This window comes from Trematomus bernacchii, unplaced genomic scaffold (genome assembly GCF_902827165.1).
Source record: "Trematomus bernacchii unplaced genomic scaffold, fTreBer1.1, whole genome shotgun sequence".
Taxonomy (NCBI): domain Eukaryota; kingdom Metazoa; phylum Chordata; class Actinopteri; order Perciformes; family Nototheniidae; genus Trematomus; species Trematomus bernacchii.
In genome coordinates, this window is record NW_022987609.1 from 4,637,010 (window position 1) to 4,652,877 (window position 15,868).

Genomic DNA, 15,868 nt, shown 5'->3' on the forward strand with positions numbered 1-15,868 from the left:
CACACTCTCTCCTCCGTCACAAACTAGGAAAGCAACCCTGGACCATTTAGCCCCCCCTCACTGTGGACTCACACACACCTGCACACACAAATATACAAACACACATAGACATTTACACACACACAAAGGCATACACATAGAGGGCCTTAAAATACCTTTTCTAAAAATAGGAAGCGAGAAGCGGGAAATGGGACTGAGGCTATTATTATTGCGCACACGTCCTGCCTGGTCCCAGCAAGGAAAGGAAAGAGACTAATGATTTTCCTGGTGCAAGCAATTAAAAAACTATTTGTCACCTGCCAGGCTGCATATGACGTTAGGGGCCTTGGCAGAGGACCACAGAGTAACTGAGTATACACACTGTACACACACAGAGTGGGCCGCAGCACGTTGAAATGGTGCATGAGAACCAGGTGAAGCTGGTGGGTCACAGAGAAAAAAGGGAAACGAAGGTAGAGTGAGGTAAGAAAGAATGAAATGTACTTTGGATAGAAGAACAGAGTTGGTTAAACGGCTGATTTATCCGGACAGGTTAATACCGGGCCAGACAGCGCCTCAGACAGCACACTGCCATCAGGAAGTCATGTAATATTTAGACCCCAGCCAATGCAAGTCATTCTCCTGCTGCTGTGCTCCTGGCTAAAATATAAATGTATATTTCCCTCTCTTCCCTGCCCTCCTGTCACTACCTAAGAGCACAACAAGAGAGCAACTCTCTGCCGCACTCACAACTCTGTCTCTCGCCCTCACTCTGCTCCACACAGGGAACAGTCTGAAACGTGCAGGTTTATACACACGATCATTTTAACTGAATATCTGCACTCCCGGCTGGATATGTCTAAGTGGTTTAAGGAAAAAAAATCACATTTCATTGAAAATCAACATTTTAATATCATTAAATAACTCCCTTTGCTGCAGTTTCTGTATTAGGAGGTAAACATTGTAAACACTATGTGGAGATGAGGAAGAGCCTGTCAAATCTTAGTTATCTAAGAAGGCTACTGGGAAGCACATTTTTTTGTTGCAGTTGAGCTCTCCTCTGTTGGGTTACAAGTGGAGGGGCGCTCACGCTGACTAACACCTCCCACTATTAATAAGGAAACATCCTGTGATGCTGCCACAGGAGGCCAATACTGGGCCAGAGGAGACAACCAATATAAATTGGGAGGGGGCAGTAAATAATATTAAGACGTGCGTTATGTTTCCCTTGCACTGCACAGCTCTATCCAGATCCAGATACAAGCACACACTCGGCTGCAGTAATTTACGAGGTAGCTCGTTAACGTCGGGTGATTTGCGCTGCTCGTTTGCTCCCGCTCATCTCTACCAAATGATATCATCTTCTACCCCTAATCTTCTAACTCTAATCCCCCATTCTCAAAGCACCTCCGCCCCTCCCACCTCTTGTTTCCTTCCATCCCTCCTCTCCTACCCTTCTACATTTCTCTCTCCTCCTCCTCCCTCCTCCTCTCAATCTCTGTGTCTTCTCAGGTTTACGTGGGCGACTTTTTTTTTAAAGGGGGTGCAGACGGAGATAGGAGCAGAGCCATCCCAGTCAAGGGGGTGTGACATCTATCCAGATCAAAAAAGACTAAAAGAAGTCTGGTTTGACTCTGAAGGCTTTATGTGCCCTTGTAGTTACTTTTCCACTGCCCCCTACTGAGAGAGAATGAGAGCAAGCCCAACGAAAAGAGAGAGATTTTCTCTCAAAACTTGCAGAGGGGAGAAAGCTCAGCAGTCCTGGGGAGACACAGTGGCAGAGAGAAATGAAGAAAGATACAGCGGTGGGAAGGGGGGTAGGGGTCAGAACAGGAAAGAAAAATGAAGAGGGTGTAACGCGAAGACAAACAGATGAAACAACGTGCATAACAGAGATTGTTATTGACAATTAGGGAAAGCAATGACATTGTTTTTATCCATAATAAAATGCTTTTGAGGCTCGCAGAACTTCACTATTAGCCTCTACTAATACATTGATTTAGCCACACTGGCCCAATACTTTATCCTTCTCTTATATATTTTCCACAAACAGTCCTTAGTCTCTTCATACCTAACCCACAGAGACATCAGCTTGTCTCAGACCAGCTGCAGCGAACAGCCTAAGATAGATAGATATTCACAATGAAATTGCCAATTATAGAAATTGCAATCAGAGCTGTTGGTTTGTATGTTGATGAGTGGTAGCTGGTTCAAAGGGAATTGAGATCGATATCTGACTGAATGCAGAGTTAATGACTCTATATTACTACAGCTTTCATGCAGACTCCCCTCTTCGGTCACACACACATTCCCTGTCTTCCCTCTTTTTTTTTAAATCGTTTATTTGAATAGGGACAATGCACACTAATGAACACTTTAGACAAATAATGCTTCAAGTGTAAATATGCCGGATTTGAGCTTTGAGCTAATTTCCATCCGTAGTCCCTGACATACAACATATAAGAACATGACATACCTCTATCCTTTCCTTCCCCGTCTTATCTCTACCACTATGACACATCCAAGAGATCGTGTCGGGATGTCAGCTCTCATCCACGGCTAATTGGGGCTCAGAGGAGTAATCAGGGCAGGACAAATCGGACAGTTCTGGTCATTAGCTGTGACCAGTGTTCTCTGGGAAGCTGGGAGATGCGCGTACATCACGCCTGAGCCTCCATAGTGAAATCAGATCTGTGGCTTGACATGAGTGGAGACACAGAGATTGGCAAAGCACAGAACAGACTTTGTGTGGAGCATTTATTATCCTCTGCTTTCTAACACACACAGGCAGGATGTTAACACATTTAAGCCTGGTTAGTGACACTATGCACAGAGACTCTCTTATTCTCTAAGACTATTGGAGAGAATACACAGAGTACAACAGGCTCATATCAAATCAGGATGGAGGTTGGTTGCAATACTCTTCGACAAGCTTACAGCGTTAGAGATATTTTAATCTCAATGCTTGCATTAGCGACAAGGGACTCAGTCATTTGATTCCTGCTGTGGTTAGCAAGTCAGTTCTCTGGGCTCTACTGAAACACCATTCTGGTGTCAATAACAATCCTGGAAGTCATCGAAAGTAAACATGTCGATGGAGGCACCTTCTTGAAGTGGTGCGCACGACTCTGGAGCAAGATGAATGTCAATTCGCCTTCCTGGCAGAGCTTTAACCTTTCAGGAAAACTGAATTATTTAAGCACCACATACCTGTTGTGGGCCTCTGTTTCTGTGTCTGGGCTGAGGCTAGTTAGGAGGCTGCATGAGTGTATGTCCATGCACGCCTGTTTGGCCGCAGAGTGAAAATGGCAAGACAAATGCGGCGGGGGATTTGTGATAATTGGCCGTGCTGGTGGGCTAGGCGACGGGACTAGAGAAAAGGTCGCAGGCACTGAGAAACAGATCAGTCTGCCAGGAGGAGAGGAGTTGCTGTGCGCCTCTGGGGTTTAGCTCAACTTCTCTCTCGTTCTTCATGTGGGGAGAGAGCGCTCCAGCAGGGGCCATTAATTAAGCACCAAAGTAACCTTCAATTTGTTTAGAGGTCAGGAGCGTCACTGTTTTGAGCAGGGACCTACTTTGAAAACTAACTCTATATTTTCTTTCTGAGGGTAACAGAGGTGCTCAAAGGATAAGAAAAGTGATTACAGAGAGAGGCACAGGTTTTAGTGTTTATAAGTTGAATAGATGGATAGGGTAAACTTAAGAGGCAGTATTTATGTGTAACTGCACACAAGAAGGAGGAGAAGCGAAGGAGATGAGGGGAGCCACGGGGACATGGATCACACCCCGACATGATCGTGAAGCAGCTGTTCTCCTCATGGCAGAGAGTGGGGGCCTGCCAGCAGCAGCATGCTGCTGAGAGCATCGTGGTCTCTCACCATAGCGCAGAAACAGAACGGAAAAACTTCACACACACACGCACACACACATAAAACATGTGCACAGGCTGACAGATATAGAGATGCACCCTCACATTGCATATACTGCCCCCAGTTATCCTGTCAGTCCGGTGTTGAGGTTTTGAGTTGAACAGTAATGTCAGGTGATAGGAGTCAAATTCATATGCTATAAATCTGATCTGATACTCTGTAGAGGTGCATTTCCACTTGATACAAACAACAGCCTGCATAGCTAAAGGCAATTATATTTCTACTGCCTCCATTTGCCCTGAGGTTGTAGACAGCCAGTCAAAACCTCGCCAGGTTTTCCTGCCTCTCTACCCTCTCAGTGAAATCAACAGAACGTTGCCCAGGCTCATCCATGATTTATCTCAGTGAAATATTCATTATGTAGCCTTGCATAGTCTGGACGTATCTGATGTGAATCTGGACCTGACAGCTCTGCTCCGTCATCACACATCACCTGAGCCGCTCTGAATCCGGCACCTGTCTCCCAGTGCTCAGCACAGAGGCAGCTAAACTGATCCGAATGAATAGAGGACTCTGGTAGATATAAAGAATCCATCTGTCTGCCTTTAGCCTGCAGGCATGAGGCTCTGGGTCTGTAGCTACTGTATCCTGCTTGCACACCGACCTATGACGGATCACTGCAGCAAAGGAGCTACTCAACTTTTCCAATTCAATTAGTTAGAGGGCGAGAGAGGCCTCTGGCCCGACTGGTGACGCTGAGTACATGTTAGGCTCTGCACATGACGCGCTGACAGCAGTGCCCAGGTGTATTGATCTTTGGAGTCTGGCGAGTTTGTGATGTGAAGTGAATAACATGGGACTTTAAAGGGAATGGGTGTTTTTGGATAAATCAGAAAAAAAAGAGTGATGTGTTGAACAGTCTTAAAGGTTAGAAGATAGTATTTCAGTTTCATGGACAGCGCCTGCAGAGCCTACACTGCTCAAGGTTGTCTTAAATCACAGTTATCACTCTGCCTGTCCAATTAAGTAACCTTTGAATTATTCCATGAATTAAACTAGCTGAAAGACTGTCTAATAGTGCTGGAATGATCACAGGGACAACACTGACAACTCATTTTCCCACATCACACTAATTCAAGTGCTTCCAAAGTCATTATACTCTGAAGGACTAATGTAATAAGAAAAATGTAACTGCAGTGAATGGTGATATTAATAATGTATTCTTGTGAGACAGAGACTAGAGCACAGTGGCCTAAGCCGAGGAAGGTAAGAGGGGGAAAGTGATAGCTGTGAAGAAACAAGGTCGTCAGCATTCCCTGCTGCCTTACTAGTCATTTCATTATCTCATCCCTCTCTCCTCCTCTTTAAAGTAGGAAAAGCGGGAAAGGCTATTGACCCCTCTCTGTGTTCGTGGCAGGCAGCAGGACAAATGAAGTTTCCCCTCAGACCCCCTCCGTATTAATATCATAATTATCCCCACCTCTGTGCCCCCGTCGGCCAGCACAAACTCCACTGTCTGATTTGATGGAGAGGCGCAAGCGTGGAATTACATTCGATTAGCACTAAACAAGAGAAGGGGACACGGAGCAATAGAATCAATCAGTGCCACCAGGATAGGAGAGATCCTCAGTGTCAATGTGTGTGTGTGTGTGTGTGTGTGTGTGTGTGTGTGTGTGTCATGGCAGCTTGAAGATGGAACGACTGAGTACTAATAGAAGTTGGTTTTTAAGTATCTGGTTATGCATACTCCAGCTGACAGCATTTACAAAGTAGATTGCATGATAAACACATCGCTAAAGACTGCAATATTGCTGCACTCAGTGATAAGTTGAAAGAGAGTATTAGCAGAAAATGTTACAATCAATCTTTTTGTATTCGGTGCCCTTTGTGTTCAGTTCGATCTTCAATTTGCTCAATACAAATATGTTGTAAATAAGTTTCTCTTCGTTCATTCAATAAGCAATATGTTGTATTTTAGCAGTACACTGATTGCAGCAACAATCCAGAACTGAGTTTAATATCTCGTTCATTTATCACAAGTATTACTTTTATTGCAATATTCAACAGTCTTATCGCATTGTACCTTATATTGTGCAGCCCTAATGTTTATGATGATTTACGGACTTGTGTTTTTTGTTGCTACAGCATTAAAGAAGATCCCATAGTTTAACAAAAAGCTCTATTTATTTCTCACCAATTCCACCGAAATAAGAACTTTTTCTGAGTGACAAACCACACAGCCCGCTCGGGGCAACTCTCTGTCTCAGCAGCAATTTGGATTCATTGTCTGCAACCCCAGATAACGGTGGTGGCACTCTTCTTTAGTCTCAGCCATTTGTGGGGATGGGCCAGACATTTTAAAGTGGTCTAATGCCATAGAGAGGTGGAGGTAGTGTGGTGGGGGATGAGCAGATTGAGAGTGAGAGGTGAAAAGAACAAAAGGAAATGAATGGAGTTAGAAAGGACCCCCCTTGCAGGTCTTCCATCGCGTCCCCTGTCTCATTACCCAGGCTTTGACTCAATAAAGAGTGGATAAAGAGTGGATAAAGTGGCACACACCCACAGGCTAACCCACCTTCGCTAAAATACCTTTCACCAACCTCACTCTCTGTCTTTCTGGCACACACACATCCAAAAATACACACACATATATACACACTGTCCCCTTTCTATTCTGCAGTGTGTTCTTTTAAAACATCTTTGAATCCATCTTTCTCCACAGCTTTTTTTAGCCTAACTTTTAAAAAGTTGTGTCCATCTCCCTACTCTCTCATTCACAGTCTGTGTCTACCCTCTCTGTCCTCTGTGTTCCCTCCCTGTCGGTGCTGTGTAATAGGAGTTATTTTCATCCCTGTCTCTCCGTGACTGTGGCTGCTGGTTGGCTGAATATTTACATTTTTCACTCACTGGTGACCTTTCCCTGTTGCCGCTCTGGGAGCTCCAGTCTCCTTGCTGCTCTGCTGTTGACAGACTACTGCCTGCAAATCTCATATGGACACAGCACATGGTACACAGGGAGTCAGGGACAGAGGGTTCAGAGACTGGAGAAAGGTGGAGAAGGGAAGAAAGAGACTGTTTTAACCAGAGCTGAGTGTTTGAATGAAATTGGCTTGAGGGGACAGGTGTGGAAGGTCTATCTGCATCTGTCGGGGTCTGCCCTGAAGTGGTCTAATCTTTTACCTCTGATATCATTGTGCATTCCTCTCAGCACAGATGTTCTGCAATAAACCGTCTGAAAAGAGATGGAAATCTGGGGTTCCAGGAAATCTCAGTGTCAAAGAATACACTTGGTTGTGAGTAAATGTTTTTTGTTGCACAGCAGAAGGTTTTCTTAATTGTTGGAATAAGAGGATGCTGCACAGCTGGTACCTTTGAGACATGTAGGAGATCTACGGAGCAGAGTGAGAGACAGAGAGGTGAAGGGCCAACACAGTTGTTCTTAGCTGATGCTCTGCAGTAACAGGACAACAAAAAAGTCAGTGAACTCCTCAAAGTTTTATGAGTGTTTACTTGAGTGTGCTAAAACAGGCAGAGGGAGAGTGAAAAGAGGGCTGTAGTTTAAAAAAAGCCGGTGACCCTGGTTGACCCAAGCTCTCTGCATTATTCACCTTCTGTGTGTACACATGTTTTTACCTCCCAGTGGTGCTCCTCCTTTAGGACTGAACTCAACCAAAGGAAAGGGTTCACTTTTAAAAAGAAAATACCGGAATTCCCATATGTACCTTTTTAAGAGTAATTCATCAAAGCTTCTCGTCCATACTGGCCGTGTATAGATTTTTTACTAACGCAATACCAATGTTGGGAGACAACATTCACATTCCTCTTTCTGTACTATAAGGCTAAAATCAGGAATCAGATGTGTTCGTCCAATAAAGTGGGTACCTTTAAATGTACAGTTTTAAGTGTGAAAATAAACAGATCATTGCAGCATCCCATAATCCCCTCTGTTTCAGCCCTGTTTCAAAAGTGCTGATTCTCTGTCTGTTACTTTAGATGAAAATAAGGAGCCCCTCCCCACGCCCCTCTGAGAGATATTTGGTTAAAAAGAACACAATGGTGCTCTAGGAGGAGATTCAGGTGATAAGGTGGGCAGGTGTTACCTTGGTTGGTGATTGGCTAATGGTTACACAAGCCAAAAAATCGTTATGACATCATAAAGTGGCCAAAATCTGATCAGCTCATTTTCAGACAGGTTTTTATATAAATGGATCAGGACAAAAAGAGAGGGGGTCTTTGTTCCTGTAACTTTCAGAATCTCTTTCCACAGAGGGGACACATGTTTATGTATAAAAGTGGATTTTGCATAATTGGTGACCTTTAAGCCTTTTGGGGTTTTCCCTTTCCTGTAGTGTGTTATATAAGTTCCCTACATAGGGAGTTTCTCTTCCACACACTCCCCCCCTGCCTGAAACGCCTCCATTGGATTCCTTTGTTTACTTCTGTAACACAGTGACATCACAATGTGAGACTTGTACTTCTGTTGTTCAGTGCTCAACACATTGTAAGTGATAGGCTATGGGGTTGGACATCTCTGGGCGGTTGAACAATCAACAATTTAAACATTATAAAAACTGAAAAGAAGCACAATAGGGCCCCTTTAAAAGAAGAAATGTTCATACCAGAAAGAGTCGAAGTTGCACACTTAACTGAGGGAGGTTTAGAAATCATTTGTGCAAATAAGAAAGACTGTGGATTTGTAAATCATCGCTTACATTCAAATGATGTTAGAAGAGAATTTCTTCTTGGCCAGTATTGACAGGAGGAATGATTACAGCATCCAGTATTGCAATGCACATATGGGAATGTCAGTATTGTATTAAGATAGACTTGGAAAATATGTGAACCCATTCCATAAGGGAGCTCCTCGTGCAACCACAAAATGACTACAGAAAATCAACACAAGATTTCCCTGACAGTTTACAAATGGAAGCAGATTAGAGATGATCTGCCGCCTCACCAGAACAAGAGCTTATTCTGATCATTCTCCAGGTCTAAACAAGAACCACCGTGTTTTGTGTTATTTACAGACTGAGCATGATATACTCCACACACCATTGTTTCTTTTGCTTTCATTATTTAGAGTTTTTAACAATACACTGTACCCTCTAATCCTTTGGATAAAAAAAGGGGACATAACCTGAGAAGCTATGCTGATAGAACTCAGAATAGAAAGGAAACGACAAGCTTCCAGTCAGCTCGTGTTGTTACTACTGCCTGTGACACACGCAGAGCCAACAGAGAAAGCGGGAGAGAAATAAACTGTTGTTGTTTGAAAGCTTTTGTTTGCTGTGGGAACACTCTAATTATTTTGATTAGTATTTAAACATTGTTGAGGCCAGTTTTTCCCTTTTGCCTTTTCCCAACCGGCCTGCTCTCCTCTTTTGCTAGCAGACATTGTGAGGGGGGTTGGTTAGACAACAAATTAATTTGCCTTCTGGGTCTATTTAGTACAGCAGGGATGTTGTGACTCAACCGTTTTGTCTACAGAAAATACAACTTAGAGAAATGTAGCTGGCAGCATTGTTGCCAAATACATAGAACGACAGATAGGTAGACAAAAATAGCAGCAGCTTCACACACCCTTATTCTCTGCATGTGTGCTTTATTATCCCTTAAAATGGTGTGTGTGTGAATGGTTGTACGTATCAGGCACCTTCGAACAATAATAGCTGCCATGCTAAATGAGAATGATGAGATGTATGGGGGGGGGGTGATCAAATGAATACTATTTACAACCACTCTCATCCTGCAGACTTGACGATCCACTGTAAGCACACTCTACTGTACAGGGAACGTCTTCCATCACGCTTTTACTGCCCATCACCGCAGCTGTTAGACAGGGGAGATGGCAAAGCTTTTAGCAGACTGAGATACCGCCCTCGTGCTGGACGGCGTGTATGGGCAATGCCATCAGAAAAGTGAATGACTGGGAGAGATAAGGGAAATGGAGGCTGAGGAGAGAAAGGAGATGAGAGAGAGGGAGGTGGAGGGGGGATAGGTTGATGTCTGCCTGCCGGCTGTCAAAGGTAAATGCTTCAGTTAAATGGAAACTGATATCATGCAATTCATTCAAGTTCTTGTGGAGAGTTTGAGAGTAAAACTCAAGTGTGCTGAACTGTGGAGAAAGAGAAAAAGGAGGTCTTACCTGGAGCAGCCAGTAGCACCTGCGGTGGAAGGTGGGGATGATGGAGGAGTGGACGTAGCAGCCATACAGACACTGGAAGAAAATAAGACAAGGGAGGACATTAGACTAGAGTACAGTACAGACACCAGGCTGACAGTGGTGTACAGTAACTAAGTACATTTACTCAAGTACTGTACTTAAGTACCATTATGAGGTACTTTCTTAGCTACTTTGTGCTTCTACACCACTATTTTCTGAGGTAAATTGTGTACTTTTACTCCACTAAGTTTATTTAGTACCTTTAGTTACTTTGCAGATTTTGATTAATAATGTGAAATATAATCAATACTTGAATAAGGCTTTAGTTACAACTAGAGTCAATCCAAAAGCTCGTAACAGAGTATTCCTACACTGTAGTAGTTCTATTTTTACCTAAGTACAAGATCTAAGAGATCTACTTCTTCCACCTCTGCAGGCGGAGCAGGACAGCTGTGACCTAGTGTCCCACATTGACCTGCTGCCAGATGGTCAAGCTATTGTTCTTGGAAACAAAGACTGTGACCTGGAAGCAGGAAGTGGAGGGGGTTAACCGGTGAACCCCTCAGCACCGTCCTGCACCGTCCTCCTAGCATCCCCACATGACTCCTTCCTTCCCGCATGGAGAGAGCCCCTGACAGAATGATTCAGGTGCTACCGAATCCGACCCCCCCCCCCCATCCCCCTCCCCCTCCCCCTCCCCCTCCATCACCCCACAGGGCACCCCTGCACATAACTAAAGCACAGTGTTATTAATATCCTTATCGTAAACAGATAATACTGGGCCTGGGGGCTCGTTACCCTGGATAGCGCTAGAAAGGGCCGATAACGCCTCCCGGTATCTGGCAGAGTGGCCAGGAGACATTTTTCACCAGCCGGCAGCAGAGGCAAACGCAACAAAGCACCGTGCAGCGAGGAACAGGAGCAAGGCAGCACTTATCCTCCTCCTCAATCCTTCTCCGGGAGACCCTGGGCCCCAGCTCCCAGGTGACCCAGAGGGATTGCTAGCCTGCTTTTGCTTGTTTACAGCCGCAACAAGAATCTACAGCACTCTCCCCCAACCCCCAAACCCCCACCTTATATAGGAAATAGGCTGTCATTTTGTGCGATACAATATTTGAGAACAGTGAGGGTAGGGTGGATTGCACTTAAGAAAGGGAGCTGGGCTCTTCGAGGAATAAATCAAACAAGCAGGTCGGAGGGTTGAGCTTCACTCCAATCCACTTTGGTATAACTGTTTGTTGAGAAATGAGGAGAAATCAAAGCTGGAGTGATATACACACTGTTAGCGAGAGGGTGTGCATGTACAGTCATGACAAAGGTTCATTATTCTGAAGCTCAATAAGTTAAGGCGCTTTTCCTTTCGCACTGTGAACTGGTTAGGAGGTTGGAAACGGTGCAGGAATGGGGGAAGGGAAGAGGGATGGAGGGCACAGGGCCATTGGGCTACATTGCTTTGAGGACCATGAGATGAATATGTGCCTCGAGATGTGTTATGTGCCAGTCTTGTTTACTAAAACCTAGTTAAAAAGAGCAGGGCCTGCAGAGGAAGTCTGTATAAACACCCACATCAAACTGTCTGATTAATTACACAAGATATCCACTGCATGGCTACACACTGGGCACATGGTGAGAAACACATTACAGAGGTAAGAAAGAACAAATCACACAGTATATGTATGGCTGTGTGTTCAATACATTCACAGACATCTTACGACCAATTTGGAAAAAACAACAAAAGTCATATCGGCATCGACTCTTTCTCCAGGTGTTCCATTGTTCCGGTTGCATCTTTTGTGAACCGGTTTCTATACTACCAAACTCTGCGTGTGAGTTTGAGATAGTGAGAGCATGCAGACTTCCTCCCGTTCTTATTTTTTTGCTGTAGACTCATCCATTACAGCTGTCTGAAATAGGATGTATGCCTCCTCCCTCTCCCATAGCTCTGCCATCCATTACTCCAAGCTGGCAACGGACAGACGCTGCCTCCCACTCCCACAGCACACTGAACATCACATTACTACTGTGAACTAAAACGGCTAGCAGCTCACACATTTCTCCTGTGCGGTTTTGTAGTTATTTGTGTCATAAACTATACTTTGTGCATTTTAGGGGGGGAAATAGGCAGTTGTGATGCAATATGTTATCGGCTTATAAGGCATTGAACTGTTTATGCTGTTGCAATATTTTTGTGAAAGATGCTTACAAACAGAAATGCTGACATTCTGCCAATTCAATATTTGACTTTAAAAGCTAAACACAGATAAAACAGTACCTTTTTTTTGTAAGATCACTTTTTGGGGCTTCGTGCCTTTAAATAATAGCAGCCCTAGAGAGAAAGGGGGAGAAAGAGGGGATGACATAGACTCACCCTTCATAACTCAGGCTTCCCGCTCTAACTGGTGACTGTTTTCACTGCCAGAGAAAATGCCAGATTGTTTAATATGCTACTTATGTGCTAAATAAACTGGCTGTCTTGTTCATTCTGATTACCAAGAGTTTATTGATATATCATGGTTAATGCGGCTCCAGCCTAAAGCGCTTGGCCCACTATGAGTGGGCCGTGGTGGCTGTGTGCAGCTGGATGAGGCGATGGCATGTTCCTCAGGATTGACAGGTGGGCCAGTGCAACAGGCCTCTGTGACTAGTGCCACTGGAGAGAGAATAAATTAGCCCCCAGGCTGATTTCCCCTCCCTCTGTTTACTCCATTTCTCAACCACACCAAGCAGCGTGCCAGACAAACAAGCAGCTTAAAGCATAACACAACTGTTGCACCCGTCAGTACCGATATACAGTAGGCTTCAAACTCACATACACGTAATCTTGTGCACCCTCACCCTTCCATCCAGCTACCACCCCCTCACACATACACACAGAATTAGACAATGAGTTTTTAAGCACTAAACTACACTCACTCAGTAACACAGACATATTCAAAGAACCTCACATACGTACTTTCACACTCACGCAGCCCCCCTTACTGTATGTACACAGACAATAACAATAGACCGAGATAGAAAGGTTGGCCGAGACTCTTTTGATAGCACAAGCACGCCCACATACACAAAGCTCATCATACTCCAGCGCTTATCAGTAATTCAAGACGCATATCAGTTACTGGTGTTTCTGCTGCTCTCTGCATGCTGAGCGTCTGGGTGACAAAGTGACGACAGCAGAACCATTATTTGCTGTCTTTGGGCTGTGACAGATGACAGCACATCACAGGGCAAGCAATTAAACTATAATTATACACACATACACACATATTCTCTCATTAAAAGTGCAGTTTCCCAGTGTGTAATTTTGAAGTGCCGACACAAAAACTGTGAAAAACAAATACATAGGTGTGCCGAGTATGCACACATACACACACATTACCAGATGTGAAATTGTTATTGGTCTAATGTTTGGGGTGCAAATGAGACACAATTGAACAATGACACACAACGGTTTATAGGAGTATTCACAGGGAGCCATAATGTATTCATGCGCTGTCACTGCAGACAGCAGGAAAAGAGAGTTACAGCGACGTGTGTCCTCCAAAGTCAGACACTGATGCAGCAAATTCATTTGGTGTTGTCACTCAAGCGAGCGGCCAAGGCAATGAAACTCTTGCTCTGCCCAATGAGAGGGTATTATAATCTGGCCTGAACACGCCCCCACTTGGGGTCTTAAAGCGGTCCTGAGTGGAACCCGATCACAGATCACACAGGGCCAGCAGGCCAGACAGCACAGTGATAAACAGTTTGGCCTAAATTATGCCTTCACATAAAGGCAGGGCCACCACCGGGTACCTGTCCTGCCTCGAGAGGCCACCGCTGCCCCTGGCCTGCCAGTTGCCCTGGCGACACCTCACTTAAATTCATCCATCATTGCTGGACAGGTGTCAGGCACAGCTAGATGGGTTAGCAAAATGCAAAAAGTCTGTGGTGGCAAACAGACATGCCGTTATAGTGAGGCTGAGAGAGAGGGGAAACTCTCTCATTAGACCATAATGATGTGTGAAGACAGTCCTAATTAGAGCGTGGCACCTTATTTATGTTGGCAATTTGCTGTTTTCTTGCAGTGATGCAAACGTCATACTGTCAGTTTGTCTGATGTCTGTCAACACACATGCACAAACACACGCAGCAATACGGTGCATGCATGGGCAACATGCCTGGCATTTTGAATACACTTTTCCTTATTTTTTAAATGACATCCTACCTGCCTAGACCCCAGTTCAAATCAATCATAGTACCAGGAAAAATAGATAGTTCTCTCATTAAATCATGAATGACTTGTGTGTCCATTAATGTTTCTTTATCTAACGTTTGTTCTCACATTTCATCACCCTGTATATAAATAATCTAAAGTCTGATCTCATATAAATGTTTCAGCACCCGCTGTATTGAGTGGCTTGCTTTGCATTATTATAAAGTTGTCGACATGGACATCCAACTGGTAAAGTCACTTCTGGCTCACTGCTTCATTAGAGGGAACGCATCATTTTCAGTGTGTGTACTACTGTGTGTGCATGTTTTTATATGTCTGTTCACATGGATGCCCGGGGCAGGTGATTCAGCCCGGGGCGCAGCAGCATAAAGAGTTCAGGCAGCAGCCAATCAGGCCGTACTATCAAACTCCATCCGAGCAGGGAGCGCAAAATCCATACTCAATAGAGATTCATGGACCATGCAAGATTCAAGCTACTCTGGTCATTGACAGCATCCATGATGACTATTGATCAACCAGCGATTTCTGGCTCTATACAGACGTGATTAGATGACGTACGGCTGAAAAGTGCCACTTCCAGTTTGGAGGATGAGCTCATTTTCAACTGATACCAAAATGCTCTGCGTTTCACCTGCTGTCTTTAGAGTCAGCCGCTCTGCTCTGCTCTCTCCAATCGTTCAGCGGGAATCTAATTATCTGTAGTGTCTGGTAAGGTGGCACTATGCCCAGAATGCCCATAATACAAACTATCTCTTGTGCATTTTTGGGATTTAAACAGAAAAGCACAGCTCCTGTATGGCTGGCACAATGACTGGGGCTTTGTTGCCAGCCTCTGCTTTTTCTATTAAGATTCCTCTTCTTTATACCCCTTTAAATAAGCCACTACTTGTAAAGTTGTAACAGTATCATTCTTCAGTGCATCTGAAGACTTAAGCAACGGTTGATGAGACATTATACATAATAAATCAAAAGAGGCTTAGATTGATCTCCCCGGTCCTCTCCGTTGGACCAGCTGCAGCCTCTAAATCAGTCAAATCTGAGCGGGCTACAAAATGAATTGGCAGGCTGCGCCCGAGCTGACGGAAAAAGAGAAGAAGAAAAGCAACACTAAATTCCTCAACAAAGCAATACAAATGATGCTCTAGAAAAATGCATGTGTTATGGAAATGGCCAGCTCTAAAAATAGCATACTCATTGTAAAATAGACACAAACAGTTGATAACCAGGCCCTGAGGAGGAGAATTAATTAGCCACGCTGGACGCGTAAACAGAGCTATACATCAAGTTCAAGAGGAAAACAATAACAGGGTGGAGGCAGTTGGAGAGGAAGCCCTGACCACTTGCCACACAGAAAGCACTGAGAGAGGAACGAGAGGAAAGACATTTCAGGCAGGAGGATTGTAGTGAAGTTGGTCTTTGAAGGAGAGATGAGAGTGGAATAAGAGACAGAGGACGAAAAAGAAGAATAGAGACAGAAAGAAAGACGACGGGATGTGGGATTTACAGCCGTTTTCTTTCCCACATGCCAGAGGAAACTCATGCACATGCCCATGCACGTCTGTCTCCCTGACTGAAGACATGGTGTCTGTTGATGCTAATGCTAGCCAGCTGGGCTCACGGCCAAAGGCATTAAGTGGAATCGAA

The 15,868-nt window shown here is 44.5% G+C and overlaps 1 protein-coding gene across 2 annotated transcripts in view; it reads right to left on the reverse strand.

Moving 5' to 3' along the window:
• Positions 1–15,868, reverse strand: part of camta1a (calmodulin binding transcription activator 1a) — a 281,808-nt gene that overhangs the window by 48,987 nt on the left and 216,953 nt on the right. For both annotated transcript variants that reach the window (XM_034131745.1, XM_034131746.1), the window contains exon 6: positions 9,994–10,065. In XM_034131745.1, coding sequence (XP_033987636.1) covers positions 9,994–10,065 — 72 coding nt within the window. The remainder of the gene's footprint in view (positions 1–9,993; positions 10,066–15,868) is intronic.